The sequence below is a fragment of the Camelus ferus genome, chromosome 13, assembly GCF_009834535.1.
Source record: "Camelus ferus isolate YT-003-E chromosome 13, BCGSAC_Cfer_1.0, whole genome shotgun sequence".
In the NCBI taxonomy this organism is placed as follows: Eukaryota; Metazoa; Chordata; class Mammalia; order Artiodactyla; family Camelidae; genus Camelus; species Camelus ferus.
Window position 1 is genome coordinate 14,261,174 of NC_045708.1, and position 18,363 is coordinate 14,279,536.

At 35.1% G+C, this 18,363-nt stretch overlaps 1 protein-coding gene across 12 annotated transcripts in view; it reads right to left on the bottom strand.

Annotated features, from left to right (window-relative positions):
- The window catches only part of EIF4G3 (eukaryotic translation initiation factor 4 gamma 3), a 319,236-nt gene that overhangs the window by 42,459 nt on the left and 258,414 nt on the right, over window positions 1-18,363 (bottom strand). For all 12 annotated transcript variants that reach the window (XM_032495372.1, XM_032495370.1, XM_032495371.1 and 9 more), the window contains 4 exons: window positions 16,412-16,609; window positions 2,475-2,621; window positions 1,801-2,037; window positions 656-760 (listed from right to left, as the gene is read on the bottom strand). In XM_032495372.1, the coding sequence (XP_032351263.1) occupies window positions 656-760; window positions 1,801-2,037; window positions 2,475-2,621; window positions 16,412-16,609 (687 nt within the window). The remainder of the gene's footprint in view (window positions 1-655; window positions 761-1,800; window positions 2,038-2,474; window positions 2,622-16,411; window positions 16,610-18,363) is intronic.

Sequence of the window (18,363 nt, forward strand, 5' to 3'; positions counted from 1 at the left end):
TCTGGGTGCAGGGCAGGGAAGAGGCAGGGCCTATATTCACTTTCTCTAGTTTACGGTCAGCTGCAAGTATAGTCCCTGAAGGAGTTAAAGAGAGGAAAAGGGAAAGGATATGGTATTGGTAAAAAACTGTACCTGGTATGAGAAATGAGAAAAAAAAAAAAAAAAAAGCAGCAGAACAAGAAAGTATATAGGAGAAACAACAGAGAAGAACACATCAACATCTCCTTTGAGCCAGGCACTTTACATAATCACCACACTGAATCTTCACAACACATCCACAAGGTAGGCAGCATCCTCACTTAGAGACTAAAATGTAAGGCTCAGGGAAGTTAAATACATTCATTTTGAAAATGAGGCTTCCTGATAATTTAGCATCTAAGACTAAATTTAATTGACCACAGTTTGAATTCAGAATGGCTGATTTCAAAACTGCAATATGGTTTGATAACCAGAATAAAGGGAAGAAACACGTAACAGACAGGGAGGTATATACGCCCTTTGTCCTTTCACACAGCTCTCTCATAAAGTTTGTCAGTTCAAGTCTGACAGTCATACAGCAAAAGCATTAAGTTTTTACACATGTGAGTACCAGGACATCCTCCACAAGCCAACTCCTAAAAAGACAATGGAGCAGTAGGCTTATTGTTCTGCTTACCAGCCTCAGGTCTATCACATCCTGAAGCATGAATCGAATCCTAGATGAGGTTTTTCTTTCTTTCACAATTTTCTCCATTTGATTAAAATACTGGTCCATACGTGGCTGCAAGAGACAAAAATCATTAGCGTTCCTGGGTAAGGAATTCAAAAGTAGTTTTACCGCGTAGAATTTTAAAGTGGTCTAGGAATACAACTTACAGCCAAAAGGCAATGTGGTAGAATTTTTCATTGAACATGACATCCAAAATAAAGGCTACATATTCCAGGCAGCTGGCCATGGTCTTGTGACTAATTATAGGCCAACAGAATATAAATGGAAATGTCATGCTGCAGCTCCCTGGAATCGTTCTTAAAAGAGAGGTGACTGTGTTCCTTGCCCCTTTCCAACCTTCTCTGTTGTGAGGTCAATAAGGACAAGGGCTACACCTTAGGGATGACAAACTGTTAAGCCAGAGAAACTGAAATTTTTTGTGATCTCTTACCCATCAAACCAATGTCAGATTCCTTACCTCTGAACTTCATTTACATGAGTGAGAAATAAACCTCAATCTTGTATAAAACACTGACACTTGGGGTCTTCTGTCACAGTTAAATGTAAACTTGGCTGATTCTGATATTATGAAACATTTCTGACATTATTTCTTTGAAGCATTTCTAGTTTCCTTACCCTTATTTAGAGAGTACCATGTTATGTTTGAATTACAATATTTTTAATGACTTCTTATACTATGGTTGGATACTCTGTCATTAATTAAAGTATAAATTTCAGAAAGCTACTGAGTCTTCATTTCTGTCTCACCTTCTGTCCTGGCCTGTAGTAGCTTTTCTGCCCTTATTTCTGCCCACAATTTGCTATACATACAAATGACCTGTGAAACAGTCATGCAGAAAAAGGACAAGGGATAAATAATCTGAACAATTCATAAACTGGCTTTTATACAATTAGGGACCCTCTTCACTTCTGACTTTAATGAAAATGTGCTAAGGAGCATGTTAGCCAAGCACTGACAATGAGAAGGACAAAAGAAGAAAAATACACAGCCTGGACTCCTGGGGCAAGATGGACACCTATCTTGACAGTCTGAGTTCTTCTGCAACCGACAAGAGTTCCAGATAGAGGTTTCGGAGATTCTGGACTTTTACCTTGGCTTTCTCAAAGTCCAGGTCTTTGCCAATTGTGGTGAGTAGGCGACACAGGCACTCGAGGGATTCTTCATCGTGGTTCTTCAGCAGCTTCACCACACAGTCATGCATGATGGCTTCAGTCAGCATTTTGAGTTTAAAGAGTTCTCCAATAAACTTGATGTTACCAATGGATCTCCGCCGGGCTTTATCCTTAGCTTCTTCCAGTTCATCATGAAGCCTTGTCTTCTCCTCTGGCTGTTGTGGAAGGAAGAGTAACAGAATCTTGATGATGAAAACGGTACTGCACAAGAGATGTTATAAACATACACTTAGATTCATGGTCCTTACCCTTTCTAGGGGTCAAGGGATAGCCTTTGAGATTTTGACACCAACTACAGACCTACTCAGAAAACTAAAAGTTCGCATGCATTTCAAGGGATCTTTGGAATTCAGTGAATTCTCTGAAGTCTAGGTTCTGAATTCCTGTCTTAGAAGGTTTAGTTGCTCTAACATGTGGCACTAAAAAGAATAAAGCATTCCTCTAAACATCAATACAGTATATCTCCACAGGAAGAAAAGGCCACAGGCACTACTGAAGTAGCAGGAAGATGTAGCCGGCTCATGAAATTCATGAAAAATCTATTTGATAGCACTCAAAGTGCAAAAGCACTGTCTTTCTTGAAAATACTTACAGCACTAGCAGCCTCGAGTTCTTTCTGCTTCTTCTCAAAGACATCATCATCGGCTTTATCTTTTTCAAACTCCTTCTGGCAACGGTTCAGTAGCAGCTTCCGGAAATTCACTGTGTTACCAGGCTTGTCTGCCATGGGTACTTTCAGCTGCATCCAGATGGGAAAATGCAAAAGCAGCAAGATTACTTACAGAAATTCAACGATTTTCTCAGAATAGCTGTTTTCTTTATTGTACAAAATAATGCTGACTGAACCACAGGTAAGCATTCTGTAAGAGGTACACCATTTAGCTTCAGGCATTTCATGTTTCAATGCTAAGATGTTTTCAGTTTTATACAGGAAAGATACACATTCCTCTGTATCCTTTATGGCTGGTTGTACCTCTAGCTGACTTTGAAATCCATGTAACATTATTACAACTATGACTTTGACCTCGTCTAGATCTTTTTAACTCTGAAGGGTTATTACTTTTGCTTTTCTTACTACCACTGTAGGTACTTTGGTTTAAAGGAACAAATAAAAATGACAAACCAGGGGAGAATTTCATGGCCATAGGAAAACTGTCGGTGAGATGCTTATTCTAGAAGAAAATCAGAAGGGGGTATACATTTGAAGATTTTTGAGATATCTTTTCCTCAGGGGGATATCATAACACTGTAATGCTAGTATTTCCCTTGACTATCAATATACTATGTTTATTGATTATTTCTTCTCTGCCAGAAGAAAATACTAGTACTCTAAAAGTTCAGTCTAATAAATGCCCACCTTAGAAACATTCTTTTGATACATATAAAGACCCAGAGAGGAAGGGAGGGGCCACTTGGAGGCAAGATGCTTACAAGATTTCTATTCAAATCCAATAATAATTGCTTTCTGGTAATTGCAACAGTGCATATATTCAAAGTTACTTGTAGCCAAACACAGAGATATTTTTATTTAGAATATAAAAAAAATGGACTGGTGCAGTGGTTGACCAAAATATTCCATTTCACACATAAAATCCAAAGTACCATTCTGAACAGCTATTGCATAATATAGCAAAATGGTTTTTCTAGAATCACAAAGTGGCTCCCCAAGTTCTAAGATGCATGGACTTTGCCCTAGATTTAGTAGGAGAAATTGGTAAAAGATGGGATGCATTGTAGTTATACTCACAAAAGAGTTAATGTTATCAACCAAATGGACTTGTACAGCTGCTGATCAAGGCTGAATGGCTAGAGAAACTTCTTCAGAACTGAGGCGTATGATACTGTATTTCTGCTAAAATAGATGACATACTGTCCAGTATATTCCAATGAGACATGGAAGACCATTTAAACAAGTCCAGTTCTTGTTAATCAAGGGCCTAGTGTTTCATAACACTGTCTTTTCTGCAGGAAACATTAACTTAGAAGGGAAGATCATCAATCACTTTTGAGACAACCATAGAAAAGCTAACATGCCCTCATTTCCAAATTCAGGCCATAAAATGCAAGCCACCACAGATCATTTCATAGTCAGGCCTATCCTATAATCACACAAGACAGTAGGTGTTTAATCAAGCCTTAAAGAAAAGAAACGCTACACGAAAGGGAAGGTTTTCCAAAGCAAAAGCCCAAAGTAGACTCTGTCTTTTACTACATAGGATCCAGAATATACAATGATGCACCGTAAGAAGCTTATCTGTGAGCAAGATGGTACACAACAGAGCACCAACATGGCATTAGTTTCCATAACAAACTAAAGGTTCTAAAAATCAGCAGTTATATCCAATTTGCTACTGTATAGGAACACAAGTAAACTAGTAAAAAGGTCCTATCCAGTTTCTTGGCATATTTACCACTATCATCTATATTAACATTAAGGACAAAACAGACTAATAAGATAAAAATCACTTGGAACACAATTTGTCCACCTTAAAGGGATATTTCCTGCGCTATGGATTTACTGTGTAGAAAATGGGGACAATGTGGACAATATGAAAATCCAAGCCACTGTCTTACGGCGAGAGGGACTAGAATTAAAAATGAGTCGGAAAGATTAAATATATACAACTTGTGATATTTTGGTTTATAGAAACAAGTAGAAATGACATAAGGTAAGGGAGAATTTCCCTATATAAAATGTATAGAAAGCTTTGTCCTTTACACATTTCACGTAGGGAAGGCTATGTTGAAAAGGTTAGGTTAAAGATCAAAAGATTTGCTTACTTGATTTTAAACAAAGGCAATTCTTTTAACCCAAGTTTCAGTTTCATCATCCAAAAAAAGGGAGGCACAATCCCTGCATCTAATCTGGAGTGCAGCTTTAAGCATCCAATGAAATTGTTTTGACGGGAGCACTTTGTAAGTCACAGAGAATAATGGGGCATTCGGAACAGTGAAGCTGAAAAAGTACTGGAATTGTGGGTTATAAAATCAGGGTTTGAATCTCTACTCTGTAACTAATCAGTACATAAACTTGAGCAAGTTACCTCATTAAGCCTTTCAGCCTTCATCTGCAAAAGAAGACATCCCAACAACTGCAGATTGAGGGACATTATAAAGTAGCTGTTAAAATAGGAGCTTTGGAGATAGTTATAATCCCAGCTGTCATATGACCTTGGCCAAGTTACTTAGCTTCACCAAACCTCTGTTTCCTTCTAAAATAGGGTTGATAACATCTGTCTCTTAGGATTGTTTGAAGGATTAAATGAGATAGTCTAAGCAAAAAAAATAATAGAGGCCAGCACATAGTTAAGAGTCCAATAAACTAATATATTTAAATACAGAGTTGTATTTGGCATATTTATTATTAAAAATTAAGAGAAACCTATATTGTAATAACATAGATATCAAAGTATATAAGTAAAGTTAGTTCACAAAGCAATTAGGGAGAGAATCACAAAAGGCAAGAGAATTGATTATCAGCTATCCCCAAATGATAGTCATGGGACATTTCACATGTACAGGACCTAAAGAACACGTGATTGTGCATGAGCTTTTTAGAGATATTCACATGGAAGGATTAAAACCAAATAATTAGCAGAATGGCCACAGATCTGTAAGCACATTTGTCTCTAGATGAATGAATGCCTAGGTACAATACTCCCTAAAGACTTGTTTTGGAACATGATCTTAATATCCTCTGGGGATGGTTAACAGGACTGTGGAAATATGGAAATAGGACAGGGAGACAATAAACTCTGAGGACTGTGATGCATGGTGATTTTTTCCTTCTTAGAAGATGATATATTCAACAGGATTATGACATTATTAAGGCAGTATGTGTTGTCTGCTGGACAATGGTCAGGAGACTTAATAAAACTGGTAAGAATATGAAGAGTTGGTGTCTTAGTCTGTTAGGGCTGCTGTAACAAAATACCAAAGACTAGTCGCTTAAACAACAGACATTTATTTCTCAGTTCTGGAAGCTGGAAGTCTAAAATCAAGGTGCCAGGAGATTTGGTTCTTCATACAGACTCTCTTCCTGCTTTGCAGACAGTTGCCTTCTCCTCTGTCCTCATGTGATGGAAAGGAAGTTCTAGTACCTCTTTCTCTTCTTATAAAGGCACTAATCCCATCATGGGGCTCCACCCTTATGACTGCATCGAAAGCTAATTGTCTCCAAATACTATCACACTGAGGCTTAGAGCTTTAACATATGAATTTAGGGGGAGACACAAACATTCAGTTCAAAGCAGCAGACAAAGTACATGTTTGCAGATGTGATCATGGATTAATAAGAAAAATGAAAGGAAATGTACAACAGTGAGAAAAAGATCTCTCTAAATAACTATAATTTTCATCTAATAGTACTCTTGTGATCAAAACAAAATTTATAAGTGTTTCAAATGGGTTGTTTGGGAGATGATTTCTCAGGGAGTGAGGCAGTCAAGGGGAAATATTTTATAGTAAGACTGGCAAGCTATATTCATTGGAGAGCACCTACCTTTTCGTTTATTACATAGTAGTAAACTAACAGTGCAACATTATATTACACTGTCAAGTAACAGTGTCCATCTCATATTGTGATAAGACCTGTCCACATACTGGGCAGCCAGCAATCTTGGATGTGAATATTGTCACCATCAAGTAGTCATTTTCTTCAAGCAAGAGCACTTGTACTGCTAATATATTTGTTAAGTGTTGAGTGTAGATACTTCTTATCCCTAAAAGGATCAAACTCCCTGAGAATCATCAAGGGCTGTCAGCTGTGCATTAATTATGGTAGTCAAATAAGAAAGCAGAAAATAGAAGGACAAACCCCAGCCTTGCTCAGCATACTCAAGATTTTCAACGCTCTCCCAGAACATAAAGATGCTAATGGTAACTCATGGCCCAGTCGTCATTTTCCTTGAAGCATGTACTGCTCTAAGGTAAAGTATTTGGAACAACTAGTAAAATATAAACAAGTGGTACCCCCAGACTAACTCTAAAATGTAGTGAACAGCAATAAATCAATTGTGTGACTGTAACTCATGGGTCCATGGTGACATACTATCATTAATCAGTGGTTATGTCCCAACTTTAGTAAATCACCACCTAAAACTGAACATAACAGTCTGTATGTATTATGAACACATCTATCAGTATGCAGCTCTACTAGATACATCCAAAGAGGTATATAGTCCTGAGGGATGCCCACAAGATTGAAAAGGGGGCAGTCAAGTTATGAAAGGGTAATCATTTCTCATCAATCTTTCCTTTAAAACATTTTTCATCTTTCATCAGGCAAGTTGCACATCCCTACTCCTCCAGTTGACTCGAGCCACTTGCTGCTGCCTAAGGACAATTTTTCATGTCTGTAATTCCAGGCTTTATTTCTGATGAAATTTAACTGTTTCCCTTGTTCTCTTAGTGTCTCTTCCTGTGAACAGTCTTATCATTCTTTTCACATCTTGTTTTAAAGCACTTAAAAAGTGGCAACATTGAAAGTTCCGGATCTGGCATAACAGGACATAGAGTGCTCAAAAATCTACCTTTAGTGCCATTCTTTATAGCTGAGGTATGCATGCCTGCCACAGCAGAGATAAGAAGTAACCAAAGTACAGTTAAGGCATAAAATGAACTCAAGCTGTTGGTTATTCTTTTATTCATGCATTTACCTACTCACTCAAAACACATGTCTGAGGGTATATTATGGGCCAGGAACCACTTTAGGCACTAGGAATTTCGCAGTGGGAAAAAAACCAGAAAAAGTTTCTGCCCTTAGGAGTTTACATTCTAATGGGGTTTTGAAATGGGGATTTTCTTTATATTTTGATTAAAACAAAAGCACTGTAATTTAAAGTTACCAATAATCCAACTTAAAGCTTTATTTAAGCACAGATTTTGATACAGGATAGCAATTTCTTTTGTCTACCTTTCTTTGTCTGTCTCTCAGTTCAGATGTCCTCCTCCTCCTAAAAGAAGTACTGAGTTCTAGTTAAATGCCCTGCAGTTTGTGAAGGGGGTCTTGCAGGTCTTTTCGGTCATTCGTTGACCGAAGAGCTGACTTAGTAGAAGCAGCAGCATCCTCCAAAGGCACAGTTCACTTACTATCTCTTCTGATGACCTTAAGTTTTACGTACCAGAGGTTGCACTTAGCTGAGCTTGGTAGAAGCAGGCAGCTGGATATATGTATAAATAAGTGGGTCTGTGTGAATAATAAATATGGCACGGAGCAACTTAGTAAAGCCAAAACTATTGTATCAATTTTCTCTGTAAATTTAAAAAATTCCTTTCTTAAAAACCTACCCTTTAAGATATTGTGGGAAAATGTCACACAACGTAATTGTATTCTCAAGCCCTCCTCTAGAAAATGGATGCAAAGCTGTATATATCCAACTGTCCCAGCACCATTTGTTGAAAAGACTACTGAATTTCCCACTGAATTATCTTGGCCCCTTTGTTGAAAGTCATTAAAAATGTCAGAATTCTAACAAACAAACAAAAAAGAAAATGCATGCAAAATAACAAGAGATTTTAAAATGGAGGTTGTCTGATCCAGGTGAATGACACAGAGGCAGGAAAAAGATTTAAAAACTGCTCTGAACAATGAAAAAAAAAACTCTCCTAAATCATAGATTTATATTTCAACAATCTTTACTACATTTCTCAGCCTCGGCAGTATTAGCATTCTGGGCTGGGCAGTTCCTTGTTGTAGGGGAATGATCCTGTGCACTGTAGAATGGTTAGCAGCATCCTGGGCCTTTACCCACTAATATGCCAGTAGCCATAACCAAAAATGTCTCCTGACTTTGCCCAAGGTCCCCTGGAGAACAAAACCACCCCTGGTTGAGAACCACTGATCTCGGCCATTGTTTGAGATAAAGTTCTATCATTTAACATTCAAAACCTCTACATGTATAAAATCCCTATTTAGGCAATTTTCTAACTTTCAGAGAAAGTTGTGAAGTAGGGATAACAGAATGGTTGTGAGGATTAGATGAATTAGATGTAACCACTTCAGCACATAACTCAAAAAACTATTGCTATGATTCCCACTACTCCTTATTCTTACTACTACTACTACAGACCATAATATGACTGTGTGGGCAAGTATAACCAGATTCTATTATTTCAAAAGACCAACACTGATGATCCATGATAGATACATTTCTCATGACTATGAATCAGGCCAAAGACCTTGCAATTTGACCTGTGGATGTGTTTCAGTAAAACATATTGATAAGTAACAATGAAGTTAATAACTTAATGACTACAATTTATAGAAAAGGAGCACCTACCCTGGGAAACAGCTTAATTTTTTATTCAGTGTCTTCAATTTCTCTCATTCAACTGGGAGGTAGATAATTATTTCTCAAAATAATGATGTTAAAAAAAGAAAAGGAACAAACCCAAACAGTGTCAAGAAGAAAAATGTTGCAGAGTAGATACGTCTTGTTTGACTTCATCAGAAACATCAGCATAGTAAATAGAAGTTTAAAGGAAAGTCTGCTTAAGCTGGCATTAGTGGAACATATACTAACATTTCTATTTTGGGCAATACTGGCCCATGGACATGCCACCTTAAAAAAAAAAAAATCAGCATTTGCATTCTTAAGTATATACCCAACCAATAAACATAACATTTCTTAGGTGCGAAAAAACAGACATAAAAATGTTTGTATCATTATTCATAATATGTAAAAACTTGAAACTGCCCATCAACAATAAAATGGATAAACTGTTGCATATTCATACTAGGACAGTCAACCTCAACTACAACTAGGCACAATTTCTGGTTCACCCTTATTTCAACCATGCAGTCCTATCAGATTCCAACCAAAATACAGGAGGATTTACTAGAATCTCTTCCACTATTCCTTTCGGTGGGCCCTAGTCTCAACCTTTGTCCCCCTTGCCCAACTAATCTATGAAAAACAAGCTATTCAAGACTCTTAGTTGCCTCTTCAATGCTGAAGTTTTATCAACTATTTCAGTTTTCTTCTGATTTACACTTTTTCTAGGAACTTAGTCTTAGCAATTCTTTACTATCTCTTAGCTCTCTGATGACTTCTATATTTTTATAAAATATTGTGACCAGCTTTTCTAATTGTTATTCATGGAAGGGTGGTCCAAATTACCTAACCTGACAATACCAGAAGCCATAATATTTTTCCTTAATCCCACTTTCTTCTTTCTCTTACCTTGAATTTGATGTTTTAGTACTTCCAATTTCTATGATTTTATATATATATTTAATGAATAATAATTTTATTTTGCACATTAAAAATTTTATTAAATGGTATCATACTGTTAATTCAGTACTGTTTTTGAGGTTAATCTATGCTGATACATTTAATACTATGTTACTCATTTCAACACAGCATATATATATATATATAAAATTATATATTATATATATATAAAATTAGTATTCAAATCCACTGATCAAATAAATTGTGGTATATTTGTATTGTCTTTATTTAGGCTTATTACAGTTGTTTCATATTATTTACTATTAAAAACAATACCTAAATAAACATTCTAATATATGATTCCTTGTGCATAACTGGGAACTTCTCTGGTGTATCTATCAAGATGTGAAATTACTGGGGAATAGTATGTGAACATCCTCACCACTGTTGTCCAAATACTCTCCAGTGATTATATTCATCTCTGTCAACAATTAAAATGGTTTCTTTTTTTTTCCCTTCACTCTAATGGGTGTGACTTGTATAGAATGGGTGTGACTTGTATAGAACTGTATTTTTATTTTGTCATTTCCCTAATAATGAATATCACTGAGTATCACTTCTTAAGTTCATGAGTCAATTAATTTTCATTTCTAAGAACTGCCCATTTTTTAATTGGGCTTTTTTTTTCCTTACCAATTTGCTTTTATCCTCAATTCTGGGTTCTAATATTTAGGCAGCTATATGTATTCCAAATAGATTCTCCTAGGCTAATGCTTTATCTTTTTATTTTATTTATGGCATCATTTGCTGCACCAAGGATTATACATTTTAGCAATCAGATTTGGTATGTTTCTCTCTTATAGATTACTCATTTTGAATCTTGAAGTTTTTCCCCACTCAAAGTTTATGAAGATAGTCTCTTCATTTTTCTCCTAATAAATTAGCTTTTCATATTTACATTTTCATTATTCTTACAGTTGTTTGATTTTTGTATTTCATGTGTGTTAGAAATCTACGACTCTATCAACACTCATTTATGATAACAAATCTTACCAAAGTGAATATAGAGGGAACATATCTCAATATAAGAAAAGCTATTCATGACAAAACCACATCCAACAAAATACTCAGCAGTGAAAAGCTGAAAGCCTTCCTGTTAAAATCTGGAACAAGACAAGGATGTCTCACCACTTCTATTCAACACAGTACTGGAAGTCATAGCCATAGCAATCAGACAAGAAAAAGAAACAAAAGGGATCCAAACTGGAAGAGAAGAAGTAAAATTGTCACTAGATGTGAATGACATGATACTATATGTAGAAAACTCTAAAGGCTCCACACAAAAACTATTAGAGCTGATAAAAAAAAAAATTGGCAAGGTAGCAGGATGTAAGAGTAACATACAGAAAACAGCTGCATTTCTTTACATTAACAATGAAGTATCAGAAAAGGAAAGTAAAGAAACAATCCCTTTTAAAAATCGCATCAAAAAAATAAAATACTTAGGAATAAACCTGACCAAGGAGGTGAAAGACTTAATATGCAGAGAACTACAAACATTGATTAAGGAAATTAAAGATGATTTAAAGAACTGGAAAGATATCCCATGCTCTTGCATTGAAAGAATTAATATTGTTTATTGTTAAAATGGCCATATTCACCAAAGGAATCTACAGATTTAATGAAATCCCTATCAAATTACTCAGGATATTTTTCACATAACTAGAAAAAATAATCCTAAAATTTATATGGAATCACAAAAGACCAAGAATTGCCAAAGCAATACTGAAGAAAAAGAATGAAACTGGAGTCATAACCCTCCCAGACTTCTGACAATACTACAGAGCTACAGTAATCAAAATAGCAAGGTATTGGCACAGTGACAAACATACGGATCAATGGAACAGAGCAAAGCCCAGAAATAAACCCACACACTTAGTTAATTAATCTTTGACAAAGGAGGCAAGAACATAAAATGGAGTAATGACAGTCTCTTCAGCAAGTGGTGTTGGGAAAATTGGACAGCTGCATGTAAATCAATGAAATTAGAACACTCCCTCACATCACATACAAAAATAAACTCAAAACGGCTTAAAGACAAACATGAGACACTATAAAACTCTTAGAAGAATACACAGGCAAAACATTTTCTGACATAAATCTTAGCAATGTTTTCCTAGGGCAGTCTACCCAGGCAACAGAAATAAAAGCAAAAATAAATAAATGAAATCCTAATTAAACTTAAAAGCTTTTGCACTGCAAAGGAAACCATAAACAAAACAAAAAAGACAACCTATGGAGTGGGAGAAAATATTTGCAAATGATGCGACTGACAAAGGCTTAATTTCCAGAATATATAAATAGCTCATACAATATAATAACAAAAAACTCTCAAACAACCCAATCCAAAAACGGGCAGAAGACCTAAACAAGCAACTCTCCAATGAAGACATACAAATGGCCAATAGGCACATGAAAAAATGCTCATTATCACTAAATTATCAGAGAAATTCAAATCAAAACTACAATGAGGTATCACCTTGTACCAGTTAGAATGACCGTCATTAAAAAATCCACAAACAAATGCTGGAGAGGGGTGAAGAAAAGGGAACCTTCCTACATTGTTGGTAGGAATGCAGTTTGGTGCAGCCATTATGGAAAAAAGTATGCAGATTCCTCAAAAAACTAAAAATAGACTTACCATATGATCCATCAATCCCACTCCTGGGCATATATCTGGAGGGAACTCTAATTCAAAAAGATACATGCACTCCACTTTTCATAGCAGCACTATAAACAATGGCCAAGACATAGAAACAACCTAAATGTCCATCAACAGATGATTGGATAAAGAAGTTGTCGTATATTTACACAATGGAAGACTATTCAGCCATAAAAAAAGAATAAAATAATCCCATTTGCAACAACATGGATGGACCTGGAGATTGTCATTCTAAGTGAAGTAAGCCAGAAAGGAAAAAAAAATACCATATGATATCATTTGTATGTGGAATCTAAAAAGAAAGACACAAATGAACTTATTTACAAAACAGAAACAGACTCACAGACATAGAAAACAAACTTATGGTTACCAGTGGGGAATGGGAACAGGAAGTGGTAAACTGGGAGTTCAAGATTTTCAGATACTAACTACTATATATAAAATAGATAAACAACAAGTTTATACTGTATAGCACAAGGAACTATATTCAGTATCTTGTAGTAACTATAATGAAAAAGAATATAAAAAGGAATATATATATGTATATGTATGATTGAAACATTATGCTGTACATCAGAAAATGATACAATACTATAAACTGACTGTAATTCAACTTTTAAAAATTGGTTAAAAAAAAAAGAAATCCATGACTCTATTCCCATTGCCACCCTTTTATTTCAGTATCTCACAAGTAAGTTAGGTATGGTGTTAGAAATCAGGATAGTGGTTAGCTTGTATAAGGAAGAGGGAAAGGTATAATTCTATTTACTGACCAAGGTGGTAGATGTATTCACTTTGCTGATGTACAATGAGCTCTATGTACACTAATGATATATACACATTTCTGTATACTTGTCATAGTAGTGTGCTAAAGTTGGTTCATCCTGGTTCAAGAGAGCCAACTGTCAAAAAGGAATTTGTGAGTCAAATGTCAAACTGTTGGTAGCTTAAAATCAGCCACGAAGAGAGTATTTATATCATTAATTTGACAAAAACTACAAACAAGCAACTTCTCTTTTTCCAAACTGCATATATTAAAAACTGTTTAAAAACATACATCTATGTATGTTTTGGTATATGAAGTAACTTTGAGGGAACTTATGCTAAAGAAGTAAAAGCTCCAGCAGGTAAGAATAAATACACTTAGATGTTTATTGCAGCGCTGCCTGTGGGTGCCAAAAAAAATCCTTCAAACAAAAAAACTAGAAAAAAACATGGTGGTGGTAGTTGGGGGGAAGCAGGGAAAATTACTGGAAAAACTGTGTGTGTGTAAAATGGAATATTATGCAACCACTAAAAATGTATGAGTAAAATCTATCTGAAATGACCTAAGGTGATATCCAAAACACAGTAATTGGGGGGGAAAAAAAAAGCAAAATGCAAAATAATGAAATAATTCAAACAAAAATTTGAAATATCCTCTTTATACATATGTATTGTGTATGTTTTTATATGATCATGAATATAAAGAAAACTGTGGAAGGATTCTCTTGGAAGGAAAAAAAGCTTAACTGGCTGGGGCTACAAGTGAAGAGCATTAACCTTTTCTGTTTATATCCCTATATTGTTTGACTTACTCCAATAGGTTGTTATTTTGTAATTTAAATAATTGAGTAAAGCTTAAAAAATCTTATTATAAAGGCCAGATCACAACAAAAGTCACATAAAAGGCTGGCTTATCCATGAATTCTTCCTATTCCAATGCAACCTGAATTATTGCCAGGCCTTTTCAAAGATCATTTTCATCAAGAATAACTCTTCTATTAAAAAAATTAACAATCCTTCATTGCCTGTGGCTTTAAATCCCAAACTGGCAAAGAATACAAAAGTATGAGCCAGAAGACCTGGGCTTTAGTCCCAGTTCTAATTTTTGACTACAGGATGTCATGGCTGTCACAATGAAAATGAGAGGCATGAGCTGGAGAATCAGTTTGCTCTCAAACACCTATGGTATGTTAATTAGAAGGTACTATGGCAAGTGACTGAGTTAAGTAATCCTAGATTTGAATTCTAACATTGCCACTTACTAGTTATGTGACCCTGAGCAAGTTATCCTTTCTTAAAGCCTCAGTTACTCATTCAGTAAAGTGGAGTTAATGAACAATATTGAACTTTCAGGGCTATAATAACCATTAAAAATAATATATGTAAAGCACCTATCCACACTGCAGCCTAGTAGGTGCTAAATAGACGGTTTCTGTTATTATAATCATCCTCAGTCTATAGCCAACATTTTAAGACCTTTGCAATTTTTTCACCATCAATTTAGTTTTGAATTATTGAGGGCTTACTACAAGCCAAATATTAAGCTAGGAATTGTACATGTACAATCTCATTTATTTTACTTAATTTTATCATTATAATAACTTTAAGTTACATGAATTAATCTTATCTTATTGATTAAAAAATGAGGCTTAAAGAAGTTATATAACTATTCTGAGGCTATAACTATGTCAGTAAATAGCAGAGCTGGAATTTAAATTTTAAAGTTAAAATGTTAAACCTAGAACTAAGAGATTCTCCAAAGCTAGTGTTTGTAACTATTATGCCATGCTTGCTGCCTCAGGATTGAACCTACCTGGAATATGTTCTTTCTTCTCTATACTTGTACCCCCAACCCACTTCCACCCAGGCTGAACTCAAACTCTACTTGCTTCATAAAAGTTTGTCATTCTCCCACGAATACAGTGATTTCTTTTTTTCTCCAACTTGATTTTTCAGGCTAAACCATCCATGCAGACATCAACACACTGTAATATCACAGAACACCTTATGAATGATTCTTTTCTTAATTCTGTTTTTTTTCCAATATGGATTTTTAGTTCCTTAAAGACAGAAGATGTACCTTTTCCAAGTCTCAACAGACTTACCTATCTTTGACACAGGTACTCAAAAACACTGCTAGAATGACAGAATTTTGCATTTCATTGCAAGGGACAGAGACAGTAAGTTGTGATAATTAAGAAAAAACTCAAATGTTAAAGGACACACATTTCTGATAAAAGTACCTTGGTAACAGTAACAGGCAGAGAAAACACAGATGGTACATGGCAGTTCTATGACTGCAGAATAGAAGACAATGAACACTAACCAGAAGTTCTTTGGTCTCCCATTCTTTCTTGCCCTAGATGTGACAGGCTGTGGAGATTAAATGGCTGTGGACAATGTAAAGAGAAAAAAGTCTAATAGTTTCTAAGAGAGTATCATCAGTTTTGAACCCTTTATGACCACAACTACCCTGTCACTTCCACCAAGGCTAGAATTAGAATCATGTTTTTCAATTTTGAATTTAATTAGATGTGAATGTAAGCATTTGCATTATTTCTGTGAGATGACACCCCAGGAAAAATTGGACAGAAATTTCACATTACTCATTCAAACCTTATTTAATCTCCCTCACACTGGAAGGACCATATCATGCCTATTTCAGTCTAATCTCCATATTCCTTCCAGAGGTGATTATATATTAAAAAAAAGCAAAATTCTTTTTATATAATGACTATTATATTAATAAGCACTAAAAATATATTCTCCCCTTTACTTTGCCCCATTAACACATCTGGGAAGAATGTGTAGTGAGGGGAGAATATACCTCTTTGAGATTTCTGGTTTTACTCCTTCCTCTCTTCTTACCGTTACTAGACATCGACACATGTTTGCGTAAGCCACAGAGAAACTGGGTTCATCAATAGCCTTCTCAAAGACCAGGTCAATGACTCCTTTCAGCCGCTCCTCTGTGTCAACAGTAAGTCCTGACACTTGCTTCATCAGTTGGTTGAACATCTGTGGTGTCAACTTATTTAAGATACTTCGAACTTTTCTAAAAAGTTCCTAGAAGGGTCACACAAAAAAAGAAAAGAACGTTGTAGTAACTGTGACAACATGATGCTTTCTGTAAGGATTAATATTTTGTTTACGATTTGTAAGTGCGATTTCCTAAATTATTAACAAGGATTTTAAACTAGTCAGAGAAATAATCAAATTCATCTATTTTAACAGTAAAACAAATTATACCACATCTTTTTCACTACTGGTGAGAATCTGAGGAACTAGCTATATTCATACTTCACTGGTGGGACTATCATTTGGTACATTTCTAAGGGCAATTTGGCAATGTGTACTAAAATTCATAAAACTGTAAAGTGCTCTTTGAACCAGCAATTACTTTTAGAAATTTATTCATACCTAGGATTAGGTAAAAAAGACTTCAGCCATCATAACTTCCATCAGTAACCCTTTATAGCAAATAACTTAAATGTCCTAAAATAGGAATTTGTCTACATTATGGTTTAATAGAAATTGTATAAAATACTATGCAGGAGTCTTTTAAAACGATGCTGTAGAAATCCTATCAAATTAGGAACAGAAGTGAACTTCCTCAATTAAGAAAAGGGCATTGATAACCCTACTTACTGATGAAAGAATGAATTCTTTCCCCTAAAACTGGGAACAAGGCAAAAATGTCTGTTTTCACCATTCCTATTCAAAATCTTACTGGAGGTCCTCAGTCAGTGCAATAATGCAAAGAAAAACCACAGTCCATACAGATCTCAAAGGAAGAAATAAAACTCCCTATTCACAGATGATACGATTATCTCCATAGAAAATCATAAAGAATTTACAAAAAGAGACACTAGAATTAATAAGTGAATCTAGCAGGGTTGTAGAACACAAGTCAATATCCAAATATCCAAATATTTTATTTTTACATATTAGCAACAGATAGAAATTACATTAAAAAGAGTAAAATTTACAAAAGCAACAAAACCATGAAGTACTTATTTAAGAAACCAACAAAATATCCGTAAGAGTTGTATGATGAAAACTATAAATCAAAACTATAAATGAAAGAAATCGAGGACCAAAATAAATGAAGATCCATAGCTTGCTCATGTATTAGAAGATTCATTATTGCTAAGAAGCCAGTTTTCTCCGAAGTGATCTACAAATTTAACACAATCAAAATAAAAATCCTAATATGTAGGGGGTTTTATTTGGGGGGGGGGAGTGGTACAAATCAAGAAGTTGATTCTACAATTTATACGGAAAAACAGAAAACTAGAATAGCCTAAACAATTTTGGAAAATAACAAATTTGGAAGACTCATATAACCTAATTTCAGCACTTCTATATGAAGCTACCACGCAAAGACAGTGTGGTATTGGCCAGAGGACAGACACACAGATCATTGGAACAGAATGAAAAGCCTAGAAATAGATTCATACATATATGATGAATTGATTTTCAACAAAGGTACAAAAGAAATTTAACAGAGAAAGGATAGTCTTTTCAACAAATGGTGCTGGAACAATTGGATATCCATTAGCAAAAAAAAAAAAAAATCTTGATCTATACCTTACCCATAACACAAAAATTAAGTAAAACTGGATCACAGGATAAAATGTAAAACCTTAAAGTACAAACTTATAGAACACAATACAGGACAAAAATCTTTGTATTCTTGTATGCAGAGATTCTTTTTTAGGTAAGACAGCAAAAAGCATATTCTGTGAATGAAAAAATTGATAAATTGAGCACCATCAAAGTTAAAAACTTCTGCTTGGAAAAGACATTATTAAGAGAAT